Below are 26,598 nucleotides of genomic sequence, written 5' to 3'. Positions count from 1 at the left end.
TTTTTTTTTTTTCTTATATAGGAATAACCACCATGCTGCTTATTGCACAATGTTAGTAATTTACTGGACCCAAGATAGATTTAGATAATATGAAAGACAAAAAATTAGATTAAACTACTAGTGCCTTGTACATCTTCAGCATTTCAAATTTGGAGCTGTAATTTATTTTGAGAAGAATGTTCTTTTATAAATGGATTTTCCATCCCTTTTTAATCCTTGGATATTGTTTGGATTGTCACATTGTTCTTCTGTCATGCTGTCTTTTTCACTGCATATATTGAATCCAGGCTGTCACTGCCAATTAGGGAAGTATTTGGGATATTTTCCAAAATACTATTTTATTTTCCTTAGTGGCAAGAGCCTCTGGTTGTTGTGATTTAGGCTATTGGCATTACTTGAACTCACTAGTGCTGCCCCACTTTACACCAGCTAGGGATGTTGCTGCCTATTACTGAAGAGTTTGTTGCAGATACTTTTGCCAGCAGGAGGTTCATGAAAAAATTACATTTTTGAAGTTTTGGGAAGTGAGTAACTACTAGTCTCAAGTACATAAAAGCTTTTCAACAGAATAGTACTGATTTTAACTATTTGATTTCTTTAGGCTGGTACTGACACCCATGAGTGGTTTCACTGATTGAGATTGGACTCATGGTAAATGCTCATGATTAGATTTTTTTTGAGCTCCGCATTTGTCTGCTTCAAGTATCAGATCCCATTGTGGTACTTCTACTACACACTCTGAATTTCATTGTGACTAGAGATAAGTGCAATTTGGTCATAATTTTCCACCAAGTTCTCCATTGTTTTATAGCAAACATAGAGTCTCTATTTCAGTTGATATCTCAGCACGTGTTTGATGCACAATCAGAACCAGCGGTCTTGGAGTCAAGTAACACCACCTTTCTCTGGTTGGTCGTGTTGGGATGTGATGTGTACTTGGACAGGCTGTTGAAAGCTGGGTTTCATGCCAGTGCCCTTCTGGCAGGCCTTCATGCACTTACCAGAGCACATTACTTAAATAATACTAACCAAAGCAACAAAAATGGCATAAGGTGTTCTGTTCCACTCTTTGTTATGGTGCTTGTCCAAAAGATGACACAACAAACTGAATGTAGTCAAGCTCCCTGGCAGTGAAAAACAGTTCATAGCACTGTCTCACTTGGTAGGCAAGTAATTCAGACAAGAAAATGCAACACAGAAAAAAGGAGCCAAACTGAGGTTAGAAGGATTGATTCCCTAACTCCCAACCCAATGTCTCCTCTTTTTTCAAATACAATACAGACTTTGAAGCTAAGTCATTAACCATAATTGTACATTGTGGACATGAATGGTGAAACAGTCATTTACTTCATTGTGTCAGAAAGCCAAATCTGAATAGGTTGGATGGGTGATTATATCTGTGTAAGGGCTATTCTGTATCTGTGGATGAAAGGCGTAAGGCACGTTAAGTTTCTTGTCTCATGTATTCTGTCTGTATTATTTGTAAGCAACTTTCTAAATAAAAATCTTGTCAGGTGATTTGAGGAATCCAAAGATGATTTTTTTATTCAGAAAGAGCTTGAGATACAATGATCTATCTCTGCCACCGTACTAGGTTAAAATTACAAACAAGTGAATACCTATCAATTTCTTGAATTTTTCCTTGGGCTATTGAACTTCGGTCCAATGTAGAGACAAATTCTTCATGACTGGAGAAATCCAGTATCCAGTCCATTTTCCTCACTAAGGAAAGGTAGAGTTAGGCCTGGTATTACCAAGAGGTGAGATATTCTTATTCATTTTTTTTCCAATTCTTTGTCCTAGTCTCTAGTATTAAATATTTCAAAATGTAACTGCTTCTTATTATATCAGATATATAGTGAGATTTTCTGATCTTCTCCACAGTTCTATAATATCTAATGCTTGTGCATTACTTATTGCAAGCGGTAATTCTCAGGTATTAAAAAATATGCAAAATATCAATAATTTACCACTCTTTAATATTATATTTTCTGTTACCCTTAGTTCTTGAAAGAAATGAAAGAATATTGACTTGATTTTGTTACAAGTAAGAGATGATAAATACTACAATGCTTTTAGAGCCATTGCTTCAGATATTTCTTGCCCCACTGAATGAACTAAGACTTTTTCCTTTTGCAGTTTTTTCTCCTGGATCTTCCTGCAAGTTCTCCAGTCAGTACATCATTCAAGATCACATGGCTGCTCATTACAAGAAACTGATGTCTGCCAAAGGTATGTGTGGTCTTCAATGTTGATGTTATTCATTTAGTTGAAAGGTGAAATCATATTCCAAGGTACGCTGGTTGTCCTTAGTTTTGACTGGCTGATGAATTTCTTCCCCCTTTCCTCCCTCTCCCTTTCATTAATTCAAGAGGTGTAGGAGAATTTAAAGGTGAGGCATAACACAGCATGCTGTAAAAGAGGAGATATGTAGACCTCTTGACTGGAACTGTAACCTTGCTTTGGAAAAAGCAATCCTAACCACTGAGAGGATTGAAGTATACAGAGTCAAACCATTCTACAAAAGGACAAGTTAATTTTAGGAAGAGAAATATTTAATTCCCCTGGCTTCTTTTAATAATGGTTTCTGTTTAGATAGATATGGCCATTGACTAGCAGGAAAGGTAGAATGAGAGCTAGGGCAGGTTTTTGTTTAATGGGGAGAACCCATTAGAAGAATAACAGTGAGGTTTCAGCTTTGGAAGTTTAGAAGGTTACAGAATCAGTCCTAAATACCCTAGAGAGAAGTTCCAGTAGCATGCAATTACATTTGAGAGAGCTTTTCAAACATCCTGTCTTCTGTAAATAGCTGCAAGCTGCTAGAAGGAGAATTTGGAATTAAAAAAATGTCCTCTGTTGGTTGTCTGGAGCTGTGTAAAGTTTCTGGTGCTTCAGGTGCAGATGAAAACAACTAAAGTGAATGGTCATAGCCCGAGTTAGGTTACTGCAAGACTTCCAGTCATTGGGCTCCCAACCTCTTTAACAACACAATTCACTGATAACATGCAGCGAACTTTATAATAACACATAGCTGTAGAACAATAGATCAGATTGCTGCTGCAATCATTTTTTGCCAGGAGAGCAATCCTTGGCAATTTGCAGTGCCAAGTACTTTATCTTAGACAGCCTGCCTCAAATCAAGTGCATCATTTTATCATGGTATCAGAACAAACATTTAAAAGTTGCATGACCTCCACCTCCCTGCAGTTTGTGACCATCCCACTCACATTGGGGCCTGGAGGCTGGATTGCTGTTGCATACTGTTGTACTGAAGTGACTTTTGCTCCTGCTTGGCTAATGTCACAGAAATAGAGAACTGTAAGGACTGTAGAACCCCAACCCTAGTGCATTGCTCATAAATATACAAAAGCATCAAAATTAATTAAGAACAGCAAAGACTGCCATATATAATTGAAACTTGTTTCGTTCTCAACTGGTGAAGCCTAAAATGAGGGAGTGAAGATTGAAAAATAAAGGAAGAAAACAACTCAAAGATGTTTTTTCAGTTGTTTTGTCTATTACATTCCTAGAGCTCCAAAGAAAATACACAGAAGATATTCTTGGCATAAAAGAAGCCAAGTGCTTTGTTCCAAAGCAGGTTTCAATTTTCCTTTTTTCAATGTCAGTCCTGCACGTCTGTAGCACAATTCAGTCAGAATGGAAAGATCTTCTCACAGTAGATGCCAATCAAAATTTCCAGTGGCTAAAATTTCTAATTATCATGTGTTTTGCCATCTGAAATTATAGTTCTCAGAAGTTAGATTTGGAGCATACTAGAGCTCCAAATATTCTAATATTAAAACACAACTTTACTTATTGTAATGCTTCCTCATTCCTTTCAGGTTCTCCTTGTAGAGTTAAACATGCAGACATTGAAAACCATAATAATGCAAGGATATCAAGGTTCTCATCTGTACATACCTTGATGCTCTAAAGTGCTGAGTTTCCACATGTTGCAGATGATAGGGCTTTGTACCTCTCAAAAATCTGATCAGGGTTGTCTGGAGGCCTTCTCCAGTACCCTTCTAAATATTCACCAGTCTTTTGGAAATATAGCTGCTTTTTGAAATTCTGCCTATTTGGCCTCACTCCAGTCAGAGCTAGACCTGCATGTCTGAAACATCGTTTGGAGCACTTTTACAAGCTCTGATTTGCTGTGACATTTAGCAGTAATCACCAAAGTGTCTTGGATGAAAATGGAGTCAATGTCCTTCAAATGAGACTGGAGTATCATACTTCTCCTGAGTGATTACTTTTCCCTCCACAGTCAAAAATTGTATTTCCCCATATATTGCAGCTGTCTCCAAGTATATGCAATCAGACATACAGCTCCATTAGTGTCCATACCATCTCCTGTACAGACACGTGACTTACTGAAGAACATGCGGCAGTAGAGTGACAGGGCTTTGTTCCTTGAAACTCACTCGATTTAACCTTTTGCAACAAAAGCCAAATGAGCAAATGACAGAAAACGCTATATACAAACTGCCAATGTAATCATATAATCAAATAACTTCTCCTGATAGAAAGATGATAAAGAACTGATGACCTTGAGTCTCAGGACAACCTGAATCTCACTGATACACCATCACTTGCCAGTTTCCATTGACTGATAGCAGCTGTACTACTCATACCTGAAGTATAAACTTTTTGGATAGCAATAGATGCTGAAATAAAATGTATACAGCTTTTCTTAACTTGTAAACTAAAAAGCAGGTTTATAAAGTTAGCTGCACTAACTCTTATTTCTATACTAAAGTAAAGATGGGCTACATCTGCAAAATTCAGGCCCAGGTTTGATATTGAATCAACAGCAGCACTGCTGAGGCACTTATCCTACTCTTTTACCCAGTTAAAGACAAGGGGTGAAATCCTCAGTTGGTGTAATACAGCATACCTCAAGTGAGTTGACTGCACTTAAGCTATGCTAGCTTTTGAAAGCTGACTGTTGGCCAATATAATAGCAGGAAACAGGGAGAAAATAGTAGAGATCCCTAGGAAAAAAAAAATAGGATTAGATAGTTTGCAGATCTGCATTATGAATAATGCTAACATTATGCATAGTTGTACAACATTTCCATGGGGAATTTAGCACCTTGAGATGGCCAACTTCATCTCTATCCCTTTTTTGGTAAGATTATTTGGGATGTTAGTGTTTCATTGGACTGAACTTTCTTTTTGTTAATACAGCTGCTGTTGATTCATCTGCACCAAAGAGTTTGCATACCAGTGTTAAATGTGAGTATAGTTTTGTTTTGTTTTCAAAATAGGTTCATTTGTTTGGTTTGTAAATACTTGTCTTCTTTTATGCTGAAGGTATTCTGAAGAGGCATATGTGTGCCTAAAATACTCATCATTCCAAATGTGGTTAAGATAATATCTATTATCTATGTATCTAACTATTTAATTTAATATCTAAAATAATAGCTGTAGATAGCAATTTGTTCATGTTTGCACAGATGCATCCTAACTTGCAAACTGAGGGACTCTAATATACATACTTTAAGCAATGGTTGTTTGAGGCATAAATTGTTTTAGTTTTCCAGTCTAAACTCAGACCACTGGCCTATTGAATTTCTTGCTTATCCACATTGTATTTTTAATTACCTTAACTGCTCTGTGTATCCCTAGGCATCAGGTATACTGTAGTTAAAACAGGCTTTGAGAAATTAATGCTTTTTTGGTAAGAGAACATTGCACTGCATCTTAACGCCACCTCTTGGTTGAAGCCCGCAGTACCCAATGTGTAGGCAGAATCTCTTCTACCCTTCCTTGTTTGAAAGGAAGAGAGATTGATGAAAAGCAATGTGTTCATCTCTTTTCCTGAAAACAGAGAGTTTGTTGTGGAACGAGTTTATATTTCTTCATTCATCTGGCTGTGAGGCATATGCTACTTCTCTGTTTGATAGTTATGTACATGGGAGCACGCACCCTTTCTACACAGAAAACGCACATTTTAAGATCAAATTTTAAAAGCTGGAAACGTGGAAGTGCTATTTTTCCACAGGACGTGCACAGTGGGTATCATTTATCAGAGATCTGCAGTAAGCTATTGCTCTGAGTGGGGAATGCAGCTGGAAACAAAGACGTATCAAAGACAATACTGAGATGCAGTTGTTTAAGCAAGATACACCCAAGCCTTGAAGGCAAACAACTCATGCCTGTAAAGATTCAGAAAAAAATGGATCATAAGAGATCTTCAGTATAGGAGAGCAAGAGAATTAAATTCAGGATCACAACACATCACAGTAAAAATTCTCTTCTCTTTGCTTTTTAACACGTTGTGCTCAATATCAAATTAGTCTTTCCTCAGTACTGTCTTTCATATAATTATTTTAAACTGACTATTCTTGATTGATTTTAATGTTTGACAGAGAGATAATCCTCTCACAGAAGTGCATGAGGCATAGAATCTCCCTTACTGGAGAAGATCAAGAGGACATAGCATTTGTTGAGCTACCCATGTTAGCTACAATAACAAGCTTTCCTAGAAGATGATGAACCAGAAGGAAGCGTTATCTGCGTTTGGTATAATGCTCTCTTAGCATTTCTCTTGTACAGCTAATCAGGAATGTACTGTTGTGTGTGGTTTCTGTTAATTTAGAAGCCACGTGAGTATAAGATTCCTGCACACAGAAGCCATAACATGAGATTCTCAGTCAGAGAAAGTGAGGACCCATTATCATTTGTGTCTTTTAACTATCAGTATCCTGCTAAGGAATCACCTTCTTCATTTAATGTTTTTATTCACTGAAACATACTGTGTATCAACTATGTTCTTTTTCTGACAGGTTATCTCCAGAAATGTCTGTCTTAGCAAAAGTAGTTTTGTCCCTGGAAGGATAAAACTCAAAACTTAGAAGTCATGGTAAAAAGACTGATCAGAATTTATTTCTTCTGAAGTGTTAAGTAGGACAGCAGCACAATGGAGGTACAGTCGCTGCTAATAGGGTTGATGTGCAAATCATTTGTACAGCATAAAATGACTTTATGCCTACAAAAATAGGCTTCTGTTTATCATTAGCATATTCAAAGACACAAAATAAATGAAGGGTTTTTTTGTTTGTTTGTTTTTGCCAGCCTTCTAGAATAATATGAGAACAAAACTAATTTTCTACTTAGTTGAAGATTACGCATTTACTTCTTTTCATGTAAAAGTCTCCCCTACAACCATTTCTACTATTGATACTACTAGTTGCTATTTATGGTGTGTTTCTAAAACCTTGCAATTTATCAGAACACACAATAAATTTGACAGATGCACATTCTGATGTGGTACATTTTATCTGTTCTCAATCCATGCACTCATGTAGTTAAAACCTTGCTTTCCAAATGTGCAAAGTATGTTGAATAGCACCCAGTTCACCAGTCAGCTGCAAGAAGAAAATTCAGGTCACTTGGTAGTGATGCAGACATATGCAAAGCTCTTAAAATAAAGAAAACACACTGAAAACAAAATAAATAAATAAATAAATAAAATAAAATAAAATAAAATAAAATAATGAAACAGCTGCAGAGATTAATTCTGAAAAGCCAGAACAAAATACAGTGTTTTGTTTCATTTTAAGAATAAATACACTGTGAATAAAACACTAAATAAAATGTAAACACTGTAAATAAAACACTTTTTGACAATGTGAAAATGCACCATTTCACAAACTCTCTGCATTATTGCACTTTAGGTTAAAAATTGCATACACAAGATGGGAAACATGCCATGTGTAGGGCTTTCTCCTGAATGTCTTCAGGTATATCCTGGATTTTCAATTTTAGGGTTAAAAAAGGCATGGTTTTAAATTGGGCTTTTTGCTGTTTTAGATTTCGTGGAGTTACTAACATAGCAGTTGGTAAGAGTGTCATTGAGTTAGCTGTTTTTATTTTATATAAGGCATTCTTCTCATGACCTTTACATCTGGTATACAAAGCACTGAAAGTGCCAGCTTTGTTAGTCATGAGAGCGGCATGACTTTTGAAACGACTGTGAAAACAGTGATTCCATGGCCATCCCAGTGTTGAAAGTGTCTGACTGGGAGGATGTTTACATTTCATGTTCTCAGCAGAAGCCACATTTACTAGAAAGAGCATCTAACAAGTATGGAAAGAGCTTAAGTTATGCTGAACACATCAGTAGCCAGGTTTCAGAAGATTGTCTTAGCAATCAAAAAGAATTTCTGTTCCAAAGGAAATGTTAAAGTTCTAAAAAAATACATTACGAGGCATCGTTTTTATACCAATGAAAGAGAAAAATCAAAATATTTATACAGCATTGAGTTTGAGAATTAAACTTACCTGTTGCACCCAGGAAGTCCTCCAAGTTCCTCAGTTATTAGGCATTAAGAGCTATAGCTGAATTACATTTCACGGAACTTGAAAGCATGAGAGAGTGTTCCCATGGCCCGTAGGCTCCAGCAGTCTCTTCCAACCAATATTTCTGTGATACTGTGATGCTTTGTCCCAGATTCACAGAGCCCAAGTTTGAGTCAGATCTCCTGAGGCTGCTCAACTCAGTCAGAGGAGCAGAAACCTTGGCTGATATGCACATGTAGCTGTCCCAGATGAGCTGGCAGGAAACTGGGAAAAACTTAACACTCATGGAAGATTTATCAAAACCAGACCTAAATGGAGGAACCCATAAAGGTAACCCACACTTCATGCAAGAAAATGAGCCACACAAACTGTTAGTTGGTAAATCCTGCAATCTGAAAATCCTGACCAAAGCATAGCTCTACAGCTCCATCACAGGGAATGATGCTGGCCCTGGACACCCTGCCCTAAATCTTTCCCATTCCAGGAATGAGAGTGACTCCACCAAGGCCTCCTTTGATGTACGGTTTTCCTCACAGTTTTGCAGTCCCTGCTCTGCCTCCATTAGCATAGTATTGAGTAATGGTCCAGCAAAACAAGCACACCTACGCTGTCAGAGATGGGAAGCTGAGCCATTCACTCTACCCAACTTAATAAATCTTGCATCTGAAGACCTAAATTAAATCTGTCTCTCTGGGACCACCCTTAAACCTCCAAGGTCTTGGTTTTAAGACAAAGCCATTCCTTTGCCTGTTGTACCAGGATTTGATTACTGAGCCGAGGTCAACTACCTACAGCGTCAAGATGAGCTAATCAGACTATTGTATGTTCTGCACAATTCCCTTGCCCTTCTCAGAGTACAGTGTTTATATTTACCCGAAAGGAATTACGAGTAATACTGTGTATAAGTACATGAGGCTAGATGTGGCACGCTGCTTCTCATTCACCCTTTACAGGGTGTTGATCGTATGATTGCTCCACGGACTGTGACTCGTTTTTTATAAATATGAAACCCAAACATACCAACAAGTGTGCAGATACACATGCTTTAGCAATTGGAAAAAAAAGGAATGGTAGATTTCTTGAAGAGAAATTTTATTTTTCTCTCTACCAGCAGAGTACTGAAGTGCTTAGATATGGCACACAGTGGTCTTTTTATAACCTCTGTTTTTTTCTTTTTAATTTTCTGCATGAGACAGACATTAGTCAAAATAGTAATTTCTATTTGTGTTTTTGAACAGTTTAAAATGAAATTTCTTTGTGACTTTCAAGACCACAATACCTGAGAAGAAGAACAAGTTGTTTCTCCAAACAGTTCAAAGACATACAAAATTGCAGCATTTTATCTCAGGAAGGTTAGAGTTTGTGTGAATAATCTATACAGTCAATTATATAAACATAATTTCATCCTTACAGATGTAGAAATCCTAGTTGTCTCTAATCTTGGGCAATTGAATGGATCATTTAGCAATCAGTGAAAATTAATGTGTTTATATATGCAAACATAAATTTTCTATCATTGCAAGTTTATGGAGCGTTAGTGAGATGTTTTTCAATAATAAATGTTGCAGTCTGCAGAAAAGAAGCACGTATATCAGCATTACAAGGGAGCCACAAGGAAGGGAATATTGAACATGGCTGCACTGCGACACTCAGCTGGCAGTGATTACTAACCAAGCAGGCTGGTTCACAAATTCTTCTCCCACTTTGAAGTCTGTGCTAGTGCTGGCAGCTCCATTTGGGATCTGAGTACCTTTGGGGAAGCCACTCCGTGGTCTAAAGATCATCTTCTGGGTATTTCTGCCCAAAAAGATGAACCAGCTGGAGTGAGTTAATGTGTGCTATTATCCTATTTTACAGGGAAGAAATTAAGACACCAGAGATTAATTATCGTACCTGTGATCACACTAGAGCCTGTTGTAGAGCTGGGAATTAAACAATAGTTTTCTAAGTCCTACTGCAGTCCTTTAATCACAAAACCTTCCTTCCTCACAAAGGAGGATTTCGATTTCAGAGTCAGTGCAGTTGAAAGCAGGTTTTTTTAAAAGGGGAAGAAGAAGGTACCGGGAGCTACTAGAGGGTGCAGGGAGCAGGAGTCATGACTATTTCATGACCACTGTGCCCTAACTCTATTTTAACTTTGCATTCCTACTCCACTGCCAAAGGGGAAAGAAGCATACTTCAGCAATCAGTACTTTAAACAGGGATGAAACATCTTGACATTTCTCTTGTACTCCAGCTTCTAGAATTCCCTTCCTCCTTGAATACTTATGTACAATATCAACACAAAAAACCTTCCCGTATACATCCCGAGGTTTTTTGTGTTCCTGTCAGTGATCTGCAAACATATTCAAGTCTTCTGGTCTTACCAAGTTACCAAGAAAGTCTTTCAATCACAAAATGCAGAGTTGCTTCAATTAATGAGCAACTTAGCTGTAAGAAATTTTGTTTGCTAAAGTAATAAAAATCTAAAAAAGATTCTTGACAGCTTCTTGCCATAAAGCAGACCAGACAGTTCAACATCCCTCTACCTGCTGCCTTTTGGCTTCAGGTAAGAGACAAAAATCTATCGTGGATAAAGAGGTTTTACCAATTTTTATTAATTAAGGAGAGCGGGATCATAAACAAAATGAAGAGCAACAATGCTAGATTTATCCTTCTGTTGGACCACCTTCTCACAGGTGTAGATTACCATTGTAATTTGTACTGACACACAAGCGAAAGAGAGAGATCTGGTTGATTTTTGACCTTTTGTATCAAAAAAGTGCTGAAATACACTTCAGATGAGAAACAGGCTGAAGGAATGGGAGGTGCTCTAAGTGTAAGAGTTTGATCTCATTTGCTTATGCAGGAAGTCCTGCATACTTAAAGGTTAAGAGTGGGTGGTACTTCCAGAGCTGTGAATCTCACCTTTTGAATAAGTCTAATTTACACTGGCTAAAAGGTTAAGAAAAATCGATTACTTCCCCCGTATATGGAAAACAAATGCCAAATCTTGATTTTGTGCTCTCAGATAAAAGAAGAGACAGTGTGCTTTCTTTATTTTGATGGAAACTACAATGGAATTGTGTCAAATGCTGACATCTCCATTGACGTCTGTGAATTTGTTCATAAAGCAGAACCAGTCACAGCAGAAGTGGGTTAAGGCCGAAGGTTTCAAGAATTCCCAGAGTGGATGGTTTCCTACAGAGAACCGATTCCTTCTTGCCTTGCTCATGGGGAAATTCTTGTTAATGTCTGTATGAGAGCACTTACTTTAGCAAAATAAGCAGAATTTGGCATGGGATTGGAAAACAACGTGGCAAACAGCAACAGGCAAGGCCACTTAGCAGTGTTTCCTGAGTATAGCTGATGTATGAGAGGCTTTTCTTCCTCTATAAAATCATTGTTATCCACTCACTTGATAGTATTGCAGCATTTAACTATTGATGAAAACAAATAATGCTGAACCAGAGCTTGGAGCTTAAAAAACACCCACGTGCTGTAGATTAATGTGCCAATATGGGCTTTTCACAGTGACAGCTAACATGGCAAAGAGCATCTGAAATAAAATCTAAGCATTTGAGCCTACCTAAACACTGGTTTCTGTTGAAGGAATAGTACTGTTTGCTCTGAATTGCCAAAATAAGCAATCCCCACACCAGGCAAACTATTACCAGTGCAGACTACAGTGTTTGGCCCACAGATGTGAACATCACAAGTAACTCTCCTTGTATCCCTTTGTATTGAACTGCACCAAAATCAGAGATGTCATCAGTTAACAATAACAGCAAAACCAGAAAAATGTAAGTTCAGAGAACTTGGTAGGTGATCCATAATGACTGACACATCTCAGAGTTTCATGGACACAGCAAGAATAAACCATTGCAGTTATCTATCCTGCTTTTTCCCTAAATCTTCCCTCCACGCATCACTGCTTTGCAGAGTTGGAGCAGGGAGCTAGAAATATGTCCAACCTCATTTGTTTACATCCCACCTGTCATTAAATTGTTCCAAAGGATAATTTCCCTCACTGTGAGGGATGTGCACCTTTCTTTAAGGATGAATTTGTCCAGCCTTGGTATATCTTTGCTTGACCGATTGTATTGTCTAATTTCTGTTTTGTGTATAGGTAAACTGGAATGAAGTTACTTCTTAACACTCCTTTTGAGGAGCTAAATATATTAAACTCCTTAAATCTGTCACCATGAAGAATGTTTTCAAGACTTCACCATTCATATGGATCTTCTCTGCATCCTTCCCAATTTATATATTCTTCTTGAGTGGTAAAGCTTTAGAACAGGTTATGTAATTCCAGCAGCAGTCATCCACTTCTCAAAGGATACTGCAGTAAAGGCTCACTGTACTTACACTTGAGATTTCCAGTCTTTATAGGCAATGATATTACACCAGTTTAGATTACACCGTCACTTCAGGAAATTACAAGCAGCTGTTTTTGTAGGAGAAGGTAGGAGTGTTTTGCAGCAGCACTAATTCCCTGGCTAGACCCACCTCCTTTAAGTAAGAGCTTGAACTGAGGGGTTCAGTTATCCATGCTGAAAAGCGTACTGCTTGCCTTCATATACCTTACTGACTGAAGCAGAATGACTCCTTTATTATTCATGAGTTCCCCAACTGTAATTGTTGGATCTCTATGAGGACTGTTTTTATGTTTTTACAGATAACTGAAATAAATAATTTAATAACATAACATAAAAAGTGATCCCTGTATTAGAAATGCCTGCCTTGCACGGAGTCCTCATTTCTAGTAACATTTTCAGATAGGCCAGTTAGCCATTTCGCAAACACATGTAATTTTGTTGTGTTGTAGTTTCTTTGTCCAAATGTCATGCAGAACAAAGCTAAGGAGCTTACAAAAACCTTTTAAACCAACACATTTTTATCACTCAACCATGATCAAAATCACTTTTTTTTTTTCCTATCAAGTTAGCACAATGATTTTTTGTAAACATTTTTGATTGGCATTGCTTATATTATTTACTTTAACTGAGCCTTCTAACAGCCATTCAGTTTTTATATGCTCAGGACTGTTGTCAGTCTGGCAGGTCTGGAGTTCATTTACCACTTTTGCTGTTCTTTTTCCCCGCAGTCCTTTGAAACTTCCTTGTTGTTACAAAACTCATCAGAAGTTAAACATCAGCCAACTCTTTTAAAATACTTGGTAGGAAGTAAACCAGAACTCCCACTGCGAGTCAAAAATGAAGGCATGAGCCAAGGTGTGGATTCTGTTTCTAACTATAATCACTGAGTTTTGTAACATCTGGTAAACAACTTAGGGGAAGCCTGTCCTGGCTTTGTACCCCATTCTCATACTTGGGTCACAATGTTCTGTTTTAGACCTGAAAATAACCTTCTCTTTTAGAAGGCAGCTGTGGAATCAGTCTAAGGTGTTTGCTGCCTCTTCATGCTATTTAGAACAAATATAGGTAGAACTGAAAGACTGATTTTTTAAAAAATGTGGTTTGTTTGGGGTCACTGTGATAGAGCTAATGTTATCAGCTAAACTGTTTCCAGTAAGCTGAAGTAATACCATACCAGTGCAGAGCAAAGGGGGACAACCCCTTCCCTGGACCAGCTGGAGAGGCTGTGCCCGACGCACCCCAGGGTGCACCCCAGTGTTGCCCCTTCTGGCTGTCACCATCAACCCAGATCCCTTTCCTGTTCTTCCTTTCTCAAAATACTTCTTAATAATGACCATCAACAAAAAAATGAAAAGAACATGAAAACTGTGTAGAGGTCGTCTTTTTATTTATTTATTTATTAGCAAAAATTAGACATCCCATGCCTTCTGCTCTCGTGTCATAGCCAAGGTGTTTAAGGGCTGTATTTTACAGTTAAAACCAAACCTGGGGACATCAACCTAAGGGTGCTGGGGGAGGGTTTCACTTGTCGAAGTGTATCGTGATTCAGTGTTTTTCCAGAATCCTCTTACAGGATGCAACTATTTTTATTCCTGCAACAGCCAGTATCTCTTGGCTACCTATTTGCTGCTTCCCAGGCAATATGATCACATGGCCTGGCCAGTGCAGCAGTTATTTAGGCAAATGTATTCAACAGCCTTCATGTTAAACTCATTTATTTGCTAATTTATGATCCTTCCTACTATGGCAGACATTAATTTATCAGTGCTATTGTGCAATTTTACTGGTACTTGTACCGGTACCTAGTACTTGTCAATGTAACAGAAAGCACAGAAAATAAAAGGGATTTAGTCGAAATCCGGCCATTTCAAAAATATGGGAAGATTCCGATGCTATAGCCCCCACTCTGTTTTCCTGGCAATTCTTGTTGCTTTCCATTTAATAAAAATTCTTGTTTCTCCTTTGCTGCTGTGTGAAAGGCCTGAATACAGAATAAGCAGACACAAATTTACTTCACCACAACATAAGGACATAAAACTATTAGAGGGTGTCTAAAGGTGAACAACAAAGATCGTGAAGGGCATAGAGGGGAAGACACATGAGGAGCGGCTGAGGTCCCTTGGTTCGTTCAGCCCAGAGCAGAGCAGGCCAAGGGGAGGCCTCATGGCGGCCTGCAGCTCCCTCACGAGGGGAGCGGAGGGGCAGGCGCTGAGCTCTGCTCTCTGGGGACAGCGACAGGACCCGAGGGAACGGCATGGAGCTGGGACAGGGGAGGGTCAGGCTGGGGGTTAGGGAAAGGTTCTGCACCCAGAGGGTGGTCGGGCACTGGGACAGGCTCCCCAGGGCAGTGGTCACAGCCCCAAGCCTGCTGGAGCTCAGGAAATGTTTGGACATCACTCTCAGACATAGGGGCTGTTTTGGGGGCAGTCCTCTGTGGATCCAGGAGTTGGACTCAATGATCCTTGTGGGTCCCTTCCAGATCAGGATATTCTGTGGTGCTATAACTCTGTGATCCTCTACGTAGCTCTTGCTGCTGAGCAGTGCATGTGACTGGGCCAAGCTGCTCAGTGCGGCGGGGGCACAGCTAATTTTCAAACAGAAATTTAGGGTAGATACGAAAACCAGCAGTGTGACCTGAAGAACTGAGAATGTCTTCCATTCTTAGCTCTTTTACTCATGCATCTAGGGAGAATGCCAGGTTAGCATGGGGTAAGGTCATTTTAGGAAGAGACCTGCAGGAGGGGAGACATCTGCAGAAGAGGCAGCATGGAGCACAACTGGTGCTGGAGTGGGCGAGACACAGCAGCCCTTCATTCCCGGGAAGGAGCATGGGAAAAACATGAATGGGGAAAGACAGTAGTGAGGAATGAGAAACTGGAGAGAACAGAGCTAGAAGGTGAAGGAAGCAAGTAAATCCCTTAGCAGACATGTGTCAACAAACCAGGCTGAGGTGTAGGACCCCTCAGTCTGCCTCGTGGCTGAGGCTCATACAAAACCTGACAGATTTTTTGGGAAGTGAAACCTGGTGTCTATTAGGGAAAGGAAGGGAAAGTTGCTACAAGGCATTCTGGCCAAGAAGTTTTTGCTAACTACTCAAAACAAAAACTATAAGGCAGTGGAATAGGACTTGTTTGAATAGGCTTAATGCCACATGGCATATTTATAACCCACATTTATAGTAAAAATATCAGCGAAATACTAGATGAAGTCTGTTTAAAACCCGTGGCTTTCTGACCTGGAACATTTTATTTTCTTGTCCTTGGCATGGCTGGGTGAAGGCTCAGACTTGCCTGGGGTACACAGCTGTTGTCCTGCTTCACCTGCACGCAGACAGACAGCACGGGCAGAGGAGCGGAGAGGCACTGATGTGGCTTTTGCCCAAGGCCTCACAAAAAGTCACTCACTGGCAGTGCTAGGAAAGAAGCCAGGTATCCTGACTGGCAGTACCATTGCGTAGACACTACATCAAGCTGCCTTGTCTGTTGTTTTACTACAGGGCTGCAGAACACAAAGTCTTTAATCAGAGTTAGGGGGTAGTTTGGTTGGGCCCTGCACAAACCTAGATAAAAGGGGAAGGTAATAATCTCTGCACGAATGCGATTGAGCAAGTACTTTTTTTTTTTTTTTTTTTTGTTCCAGTGAGTTGTATAATCCTGCTTCCCAGTCATCTAAATAGGATTTAGCATTGTCAACATGTTTTTCTTAATAGGATGATGCTATGAACTCATGTCTGTGCACAACTGGAAAGCTAGATTATATGCCTCGGGAGACAATATATCCCGTTTTAGCTATTAGTGAAATCTATGTTGTTTTTTTTCAGTGGCCAGGCCACAGCCTTGAGGCAACCTTACAGGGTGTCATGCCTCATACAACAGCTGTCACAGACTTCGCAGGAGCCAACCATTTAGTGCAATATCTAAGTGCTTAAAAAAAAAAAAAAAAAAAAACTATTCCTTTTCTAGAAGGAATACTACTTTTATTAAGACTTACTAAAATCCCGTATCTCTTCTGTGAATACAGAATGGTACAATACTAAACTCAGGGCAATGCATCTCCCCCTCAAAAGAAAACCTGCAGTAAGTGCTGCTTTGCCAGGTTTCAAGCATTATTCTGTAACATTACCAGTGAGATGCACAGCAATTACACCATTTCAGTGGAAGACGAGCTGCTTATTAGAAAAAAATAAAATAAAAAATAATTTTAAAAAATGCAGCATATTGTGAGCCTAAATTCTAGTACATTGCCATAACAGCAGTGTAAGGAGGCTAATCAAGAACCAGTCATGCATTTTGTCAGGAATAAGTCAGTATTTTTCACAGTAACATCACACAGCCAGAAATCACATTTCACCAGCTCACCCAAAGCCTCTCTAGCCCCCCAGAAGTGCCTGTCTGTGGAGTCTTGGCAGCTGCACCCAGAGGGGAAGAAGCAGAGCACATCTCTGCTTGATTGCCTGTCTGTACTGGCACTTGCCACCACGTGCTAGAGCTCCACAGGACAAACAAATTTTGACAGAGCTGCAGTTTCAACCCAAAGGGGCCATATGCAGCTTGCAGGACCTCGCTGGACCCCACTTTACCTACTTCGTGGGTGAATCCTTAGTTTCAGCTAGTGCTGCTGGGGTTATTGTTTTTTAAACACCATTTTACAGAGAAACGGGTTTTGTTACACATAACAATTCATAGCCATTTTCTCTGAACTATGCCTGGGAGGAACACAGTGGGTAAAAAGGGTTGAAAATTTTGGTCATGCATCATTCATGTTTGCACTGCTAAAAGTAAGGTCATGGCAAAAGATCACGAATTGTGAGTATGCTCATGAGGGCATCTGTGGTCTTGAATAACTTATATCCCCTTCGTATTCCTATATATTCTTATTCTTACTGTTATATATAATAAGTGTATAATACAAACAATAATAATAATGCTTATTGTAAGTATTCTTACTCCTATTCTCACTTTACTTCCACATTTTCAATGATATTTGAAGATCCAAGGGACTAGGTCTGTTTCGTTCCTTTTCATGTGTGAGGTGCTAGCAGAAGTGTCACCCTACTCTTTTCAGCCTGAGTTTGACGAGTACAGACAGCATGCTTTCTTGGCAGTACAGTCAGCCATAGACTTGAATCTCAGAGACTTAATTGCTTCAGCTTTTCTTCTGTTTTGACCTGCATCAGTTCCTGTCTAGGACAGGGGAAAGAGTGGGCAGGAGATGGGAGCGAAATGCCGTTGTACTCTCTTATTCTTCCACAGCTCATTACTTACTGCATGAATTGTGTAATGAAGTCCTGGGTTGCATTTATTTCACATACAGATGTGTGCTACTGAGCACAGAGGCAGCAAGCACCAACTGTTAGAAGAGGAGTAGTTGTCTTCTTTGTATGCTACCTGCTATTAAGAGGAGGAGACAGAACAGCAGTGGGAAAAAGATGAGTGAAGAGTTACAGTCTGTGACTTGACCATTGATTAAACTGGAAAGGGTTGTGTTTACATTTTTACATGTGCAGACAAGGATCAGCAGAAAAGAGACAAATTGATTCAAGCCCTTGAGAAATATGAGAAGGATCTCGTACATGGTCTTTGTGCCTCATCATCCAACTCCAGAAGTGTTTCTCCAGGCCAGCAGAAGGTATGTGATATTCTGACAGCATAGGACCTGTCACACAGGTTGTACTGAGTCACCCGAAAGAGACCAATGTCCTCGGAGTTAGCTGCAGTCTGAACTGCAGGGCAGTGCCTGTAACACAGCAGTAAGTGCAGGCTTGTTCAGTGTGGCTTTTTATAGTCTAGTCAAGCAGAGATAATATTTGACTCTTAGTTTTGCCTGGGAGGAAAGACACCAAAAAAACACTTTGTTCCTCTCACTGTCTTAAAACTAGCAAACGTATTTGCCCTGATGGCCCACTGAGCTTTCACCTAAGCTGCAATGACTTAATCATGTTTTTGGCAGCTATCCTCTCATCTCACTGTTGTTATCCCTACGTGACCTACGCTGTAGACCTAAAAGGACATGTACCTGTGTCATGTGTATCTACATGACTAAAATGTGCCCCTGCACCGATGGCATGAATGTACACATAGCATTCACAAACCATGCGTTCACAAGACATGCGTTCTCTTTGCTCCTTTGACAGATGGGAGTCATCTTTACATTGAAGTAGAATTTTTAACAAAGTATTACATGTGCCTGGAAAACAAAAATAGAGCGAATTTATTGAAAGAATTTGGTGACGTCTGTGACAACATTTTTATTAGGAATATTTCTGTGCACAATATTTTTAAGAAAACTAAAACGCAATGATTTTCATAGAATTGCCACTGAACATAATGCAATAACAATATTTTTTTACAGTATCCTCTGCATTCTAAAAAGGGGTTTATTAGTAAAAGCAAGACAATAATGTAATTAATCCTAACTCCTTATATTCTGCCAGATAACATAGACTGTACAACCTCATGCTAGTGTGAGTAGGTCTGTTCTTCACCAAATTCTGCCAGTGGACACCACCACAATAGGCAAAGTCATCCAAAACATTTCATTCCGCCATAGCCTCGAGTGTCTTTGGGGAAAAAAATTCCTCAGCAGACTGTATTTAGATTGTAAAACTTTCTATTTGTTGAGAATTATAGTGGGTTTACCACTAGATGACCAATGACGCTGTTTATAAAGTAGGTCATCCAATTAAAACATCTGCATTATTTTGATTTGTAAAATCTTTCTCCCACTGAGATAAATAGTGAAATGACAGGGCATGGTTTCGCCTATGGTATTTATGAGAATACCATACAGTGGTTCTGATGGAATCTAAACTCGTGAGATAGAGTCAAACTGCAGTGGCAGAATACCAGCGTGGGCATACAAGGAGAGCAAATAGAAAATGCCATCCTAGTGCTCCCAAAGAGGAGCTGTAGAATTGCCATGAGAATGCACAACGTCCAAGGGATGAAAAACTCTCTTGTCTGCCTGAGAGTGCTGGCAAGGAAAGTGGAATTTCTGTAATTTCCTAAGACTATCTGCCATTAGCAAGCTCAACCTTGCAAAGAGAAGGAGGGAAAAAGAAACTAGAAAAGGGACACGTTAACCAGCTTTAGCACAGTGGCAGGGTGGCTTTACTCCTAACTGCAGCTCCTGAAACTCTCCCAGTCATTTAGACCACCTGAGACAGCTTGAAGACTGCTTCTTAAACTCCCTTGTGAGTGACCCAGTTTGTAGGAGGCACTGTCTTCAGCAAAATCCTTTTGTGATTTCTCTGTTAGCTATTTTCTTTAACTTACAGGCAAGATGGTCACTGTTGGAAAATGGTCACCGATATTCAACATCTGCTCAGAACAACTGTTCCAGGACAAAGGGACAGCAGCCTCCTTCTGTATCTTTTCAGAAGCTCACATCAAAAACCCTGTTGCCAGCTTCTACTGCAAAGATGACTGCCCAAAATACTGCTCAGCATGCTTTGTCTCAGACTCCTGTTCATGCCTCCAGCACAGACAGATCATCTGCTTTGCCACTCCAACAGCCTCACATACCTTTAAGCAGTCGCAACAGGAGGAAGGCATTTCAAAACCCTTTTAATAAAACATACTCTGGGGACCTCCTTGACAAACATTCCGCTTACTTCACAGAAAAAAAGCTTTTTACCCCTCAAATCTTAAAGACATCACACCAATCTTTTCTTCTAAAACACAGACACTATAATCCTCCTCCCTCAAAAAGGAGCTCAACTCCTGGCGAACGATCCCTTAAATCAGCATATGTCAGTAATGAAAAGGAAACAGAGTTACACAGGTACTTACTCATTTTGCTTATGCATCAATGCTAAAAATTAAGTAATTTAACTTTGAAGCACATTCATTTTAAGCTGAAATAATTGGTTTTCGTTGTGCTTTTAATCTTGCAGTTTTTTAGAAGATGCACATGTGAGACCACACTCCGATAACTTCTCTCAGCAGCCAGTTGAGGTTGGTGCACCCGGTTTGTCAAAAAGAAAAAGAATGGGGCTGTTCATATACTGGTCATACACAAAAATTGGCCTGGTTGTGTGGAAATGAAATGTATAATGTAATCTTTGGCTGTGGGGAATATACAGTAAAAGCAAAACAAAAAAATTAAGTCACCTTGGGAGAAGTCACTAAGATTGCAATTGAGAAACCTAGCATGTGTGGCTATGTAGGGTCAACAGACTTCTGTGAATAAAATAGGAACAGATTAAGTAACCGATCTCTCTGAGAAACGTAAATCAGCTATTATGCAATGTGAAAAACAGTGTATTCCAACACAAATGCACTCTTCTGAAAGCAGAGCTTTCTCCTGCTTGACTAACATCTCGCTGCACGCTAACTTAATTTCTAGCAGTCGTTTCAGCTTTTGCTTGATTTGCAGCCTTTTCATTCTATCCAAATAACAACTTAAAGCATAGAAATGTCCAGGCAAAGTGCTAAGCCCTCACCCTACAGTCAGCACTGTAGCATGCCATACAAGACTGTACAGAAGTTGCACTCTGCTGGTCACCTGGAGTTTTAGGATAAACTGGGGATTAATTTAGTGAATTTTAGTGCTCTTAAAAATAAGTGATGGTTAACTGTAGCATAAGCCATGCATGCTAGAGAGGTTGTGTAAAATTCCTTGGCTTGCTCACCCCCTTATGGAGCCAGTGTTGGATTTCTGCACAGCTGAAGACAACGCAGCCAAGACAACACAGGCCTGATGTGTTTTAGCTCTGTGCTAGCCGGGACTATTCCACACCTTATTCCAACCATCAAAGCTTTATTTTTACAACAATAAAACAGAAGCTCCTAAATGCAAGAGTATTCCCAGCTGATAATCTGCAGGAAAGATAATTTCAGTATCAGTCTGCGTTTGTAAGTCTTCTGTGTCAGCTTTTTCTTTTTTGCACGTCTTTTTAAAGAAAAAGGTGTCTTATTTAAATGCGCTCTGCAAATATCTGCCATTTTGTCAAAACTTCATTTTCATTTAGACTGTTTGCATTGTTTTTCTCAGTTTGTACATGCTTGTTTCCATTTCTGCTAACATGAACCTACATAGTAATAATATCCTTTCTTCATTCATATGAATGATTGACACTAGACATTAATTTCACATGAGTTGGCCTGTCACTTTAGTATGATGTTGTTGTGATTTTGATATACTACAAAATCAGATCCTTTTTCCCTGGTGCTCTAAATGGAAATATGAAATGTTAATACAAAGATAATCGAAAACCTGCTTTTCCCCTTTACTTGTTTGTGGCAGAACCATGAATTATGGATTCCTGATTCTGAAATGTCACTTTTTCCAGGACTGCAACTTGAAGAAAAGTAAGTTAAATATTTGTTTGTCTCTTTTAACTGCTTCTAAGTTTTGTATCAAGATATTAAAGTAGGAATATGATGGAAAACTAAAATCAGCACAAGAGCCAATTACCAGCAGCTGTATGCAGTGGACAGAAGTGACTTAGGGCTACAGGATTCAGCTTTGTGCTTGGGAAATCTAGGATCAGAATATTGAAAGAGATTTTCTGAGTCATGCCACCCAGTCAGCCCTTATTGTAGGCCAAGTAATTAATAACTAAATAATGTTAATAATTTATCTTGTGATACCTACGCTTTGTTCATTGGAACTATTTTTCTTCAACCGATTTTTTCTAAAAAGGCAAAGATATTCTTGATTAAATATATTTATGGATTAAATTAAATTAAAGTAATGGATTAACGTAATTAGGAAGCTGACCAATAAAACACGTGAAAATAACTCATTTAAAAGAGTATAAACCTGGAGAGTAAAAAAAGACAGACTAGTAAAGAGATTCATCACTTTTGAATATGTTGGCAAAATTCCTTATTTGAGTTAGTTTAATTACTCTAAAACTGCCACCTCCTTGGATGGTACAGTAAATCTTATTTGTATTCTGAGTATGTTGAAGAAAGATGTTGAGAGTTTGTGTATTTGTGTAGAGGAGAAGAGTATCTTCGTTTTCTTCAGGATCTTACAAATGATATTTTGACTAGAAGTTGTTACCACAACAAGTAAGTGCTTTGCATTTCTTACTTATTCGTTTGAGTAGGAAATGTTTGGCCAATTATTCAATCAGAGTAAGAAAATGGTGTTTTTAATGAGTTTAAATTGAAAAGTAAACTGAAACCAGTTTAGCTTGGTGCACACTTTTGTGATTGCACTTTATCGAAGTCATGATTTAAACTGAACAGCTGAACGGAAAATACTTTCATCCGGTCTCCTCTTTCCCAGTAACTTCCAGTAGAAACACAGAAATGTCATGTTTTCTGACCCTGTTCTCAATCGCATTGCCATACAAAATATCATGGTAGGTATTATTGTTACAACACTCTCATTCCCATTCCCAATACATCCTGGGCTGTCAAACCAGGAAGCTACAATGAGCCTTCCTTAGCAAAGTGCATCACAGCAGAAGGTTTTGTATGTAAAATCTTCCTCCCACAGATAAGAGCAGAACAAATAAATGCAATAAGAGCTTCCTTTAGGATGCATGCTCCTAAATTAATGATGCACACGTAAATGCTAGAGCCAAATACACCCAGTGCTGCTGACATCCAACTGCAGCATCCTTTTCTGGTTTCAAATTCTGTAGGTGAAGTCCTGTTGTGCACACACACCAGTATGTATTCCCATTCTCTACCACATTTGTAATAGAAAACTATCGTGTTTGTAACAGAGAACTGTGACAAACCTTAGGTCCATCTGTAGGCCTGCTCAAAGCTCCAACGTATTGTCTTCTTTTTCTATAACATTGCCTGACCAGCATTTTAAATGGGAGGCACTTTTCCTTTAATAGAGAATTTAACCCAAATGTTCACTACTCCAGTCTTTGTTAAGTGCAGTGCTTTGATGCTTAAGAGGTGCTAACCCCCTGATACCAATCAAACTCATTCTGAAACCAACCAAGATATTTTCCTTTCAATCTAGAGGATTTCAGTTAAAATTTCTGGGGCTCTTTTATTTTTTTTTAAGCAGTCATTATTATGAATGGCCAGTTTGTTTTCTGAGCAAGCAGTTAAAAGTAAGAGTTTTCTTTCTCCCTTCTAGGTATAGCAGTTTTCAGACTGCTTTCGAGGCCCAAATTAGAAGTGCATATGTCAGGTTTCATTTTGAGTTTTCTGGTTACAGCAGGAGGAGCAGTAGTAGCTTTGAAAACCACTGACTCGGCATACATTGAAGAGGTTGCTGAGCTTCATGCCTGCCCGTACGCACAAAGATAATATTAAAATAAAATAAAGCCTCGAAAAGCTGTCAGCCCCCAAGTTAACAGGAGAATTGGTATCCTTCAGAAAACGTCTTCTCTCTATAGATAGTGAAAATCAAAGAAAAGAACCCAGACTTGTACCTGAGCAATGTGACAGCAGCTGGGGTCGTGTGTGTGCTCCACACTCAGCCCAGCTCAGAGCACCGTGGGGCACTAGGGTGTCCGTGCTCAGGCTTGTAGGGTGAAAGTACCAATCTGTACAAATGGAGATAGCTTAGATGCTGTGCACTCTTTCCTCAAAAATAAAGGTTACTAAAAATACATGAATAATCATTTGTTATTTCCTTGGGTGATCTTTAATAACAGAGCTTCATTTTAAGCAGAATAAAAGCAAATGATCAGTAGTTGCCTTTCATTTTAATTCCAGAGTTCAATCTTTAAATAGATTTTTGTAACAGAATAGCAAAGACACAACTGATAGCCTTAGCTACCCTGCTGCAAGATTATTATGATAGGTACGTATTTTAAAATAGCTCTATTTATTTTTAAAAAGCTACTTTACAGATAAAATTGTAAATACCCTCCCAGTTCAAATAAACATTATACAACCAAAACAGCCCTGTTAACACCTCCAGTTCATTGTAGGTGTTTTCATTTTTTATGATTGTCTGAAAACCCAAACATTGGGTTAGATTTAACTGAATTACAATTGCAGAACCTGGAGACCTAATTTCGCTGTCAGTTAGGTTTATTTTTCACAGATTCTCATCACGGTGAGTGCACCTTTTGCTTGCAGCTGATCATACCATCAAGAAAAATATTGAGTGCTTTTTGAAGGCATCTCTCTTGCCCTAGTCCAACTGATTAACAAAACTATGACAAGGAAATTTCAGCCTTTCCCTTAAAAGTTACTGGAAAAGAGACCCAAGAACAAGGAGACCATGCAAACGACATGTAGAGGTCTAAGAAGTGTTGGCTAGAAGCAATTCAAAAGTCAGCTTCGAGTAATGCAGTATCCTGGACAAAGGAACTACAGCTACAAATGAATCTGGGAACCTGCTTCACCCGTTTCAGCTAGTTAACGTGGTGGGATGGTAACAGAGAGAAATACAGAGGGGGACTACTGTGTTGCCATGGAGAGCTCCAGTACTCTTATTAAATGCAGAAGAAATTGGAGTTATATACATGAAATACTGTCCCCATCCTGCCAAGCTGCATGCATTTGGAACAACCGTACAAATGTTCAATACATTTCTTTTTAAATCCATTTACAACTATGTTAGGGGCAGGGGGAGGAGAGGACGGAGCAAAAGTGAAAAGTTTTAAGTGATCTGTTTTAGTTTTATGTTGAAATGTTTTATGTTGAAATGAGTGAAATGTTTTAAGTGATCTGAAAGACAGGCTGAGTGGTATTCTTCATACGACAGTATAAAGCCTTTGAATAGTTTAGTGGTTTTTTCTATCGCTGATTTTCCCTTTTATTCTATTTTAAGGGCATTAGAAGATGTATTTCAGATGCATATTAAAAGTAAGAGGCATAACCTTGACGAGGTGAGCAAAAACTGTCTCTTATTTAATACTCTGTCGCCTCCAGGAGAAATGTTGTATATCAATGCTGAGCAACAATTTATGGCAGACTGACTGCTACACAATTTAAATACAAGGTGAGGAGAAATTAATTCTACAAAATCAACAAGGGTGTTTTCCATAGGGGATTGGCAAAGAGATTTTTCTGTAAGTTTTTGTGCGTTGTTCTAATAAGATTTCCAAAAGGCAGATAATGTACTTAGTGTGCAGAATAGCTTTAATTGTATAAAACCTGTTTATGAAGAATGTTTCTTGCAGCACTTTTTTGCTGTGACTGCTACTTTCTGGAGTAGAACAGCAAGAGAGCCTTGTAGAGTGTGACTAGACCCAGTAAGAAAATCTTGTTTTTTAATAGTTTGCTTTTAGGAGCTTGGTCACCAGAGCAGAATAAAACTCCAGCATTCAACATTAAGAATCCCCATGTGGTTCCTGCCAAGAATTATACATCTTAAAATGCTTATCTGAAAATCTCACATGCTGAGAGGGAAGTTGCCTGTGGAGAGACAATAGGAAATGACAGGCACAAATATGCATGCACAGTCCCGTCTCTCTCTTCTGCAGGTCTGGCATCCTATTTAGGATGAACAAAAGCACCTCTGCCTGATTTAAGCCTGATCTTAAAGCCCTCTCCTGAGAGCAGGACTTATAACTGCTCTTTGAAAAACCTGAAGGAACACATTGTTTTCCTTCACAAAGACAATGGTGTTACTGGCTGCTATGCTAGAGTGGTTGAAGTGTTCCTATGAAATGGGGGAGGCAGATCCCAGCACCTTCCCCAGACTTGGAAGGCCCAAATCCAACACCACACCTCATGAGCAAATGCAGCAAGTGTGTATTTCACTCTACAGGTTTTGAAATTGTTTTTTTTTCTGTGCAAGGTAATAGGAGCAAAAAGGGAGATGCTAGCACTCTGTGTTAAGGCTGCAGCACTCATTTAGAAGGCATTAGATTTTTCTCCACACCATGACTGTAATATGTAAATTTGTAGTCTCTATATTTAATAAATAAATAAATAAATAAATAAATAAAATTTTAAAAAAAAGAGGAAGGAAGGAAGGAAGGAAGGAAGGAAGGAAGGAAGGAAGGAAGGAAGGAAGGAAGGAAGGAAGGAAGGAAGGAAGGAAGGAAGGAAGG

General features: G+C 39.0%; 1 protein-coding gene across 3 annotated transcripts in view; it reads left to right on the top strand.

Annotated features, from left to right (window-relative positions):
• Positions 1-26,598, top strand: part of LOC118163891 (spermatogenesis-associated protein 7 homolog) — a 51,902-nt gene that overhangs the window by 16,387 nt on the left and 8,917 nt on the right. For 2 of the 3 annotated variants that reach the window (XM_035320980.1, XM_035320979.1), the window contains 8 exons: positions 2,140-2,232; positions 5,191-5,238; positions 18,172-18,293; positions 19,942-20,447; positions 20,560-20,620; positions 21,912-21,976; positions 22,613-22,684; positions 25,371-25,428. In XM_035320980.1, the coding sequence (XP_035176871.1) occupies positions 2,196-2,232; positions 5,191-5,238; positions 18,172-18,293; positions 19,942-20,447; positions 20,560-20,620; positions 21,912-21,976; positions 22,613-22,684; positions 25,371-25,428 (969 nt within the window). In that variant the 5' untranslated portion in view covers positions 2,140-2,195. The remainder of the gene's footprint in view (positions 1-2,139; positions 2,233-5,190; positions 5,239-18,171; positions 18,294-19,941; positions 20,448-20,559; positions 20,621-21,911; positions 21,977-22,612; positions 22,685-25,370; positions 25,429-26,598) is intronic. The other variant, XM_035320981.1, reaches the window with a different exon arrangement.

This window comes from Oxyura jamaicensis, chromosome 3 (assembly GCF_011077185.1).
Source record: "Oxyura jamaicensis isolate SHBP4307 breed ruddy duck chromosome 3, BPBGC_Ojam_1.0, whole genome shotgun sequence".
In the NCBI taxonomy this organism is placed as follows: Eukaryota; Metazoa; Chordata; class Aves; order Anseriformes; family Anatidae; genus Oxyura; species Oxyura jamaicensis.
This window is presented reverse-complemented; position numbering and strand designations above follow the sequence as displayed.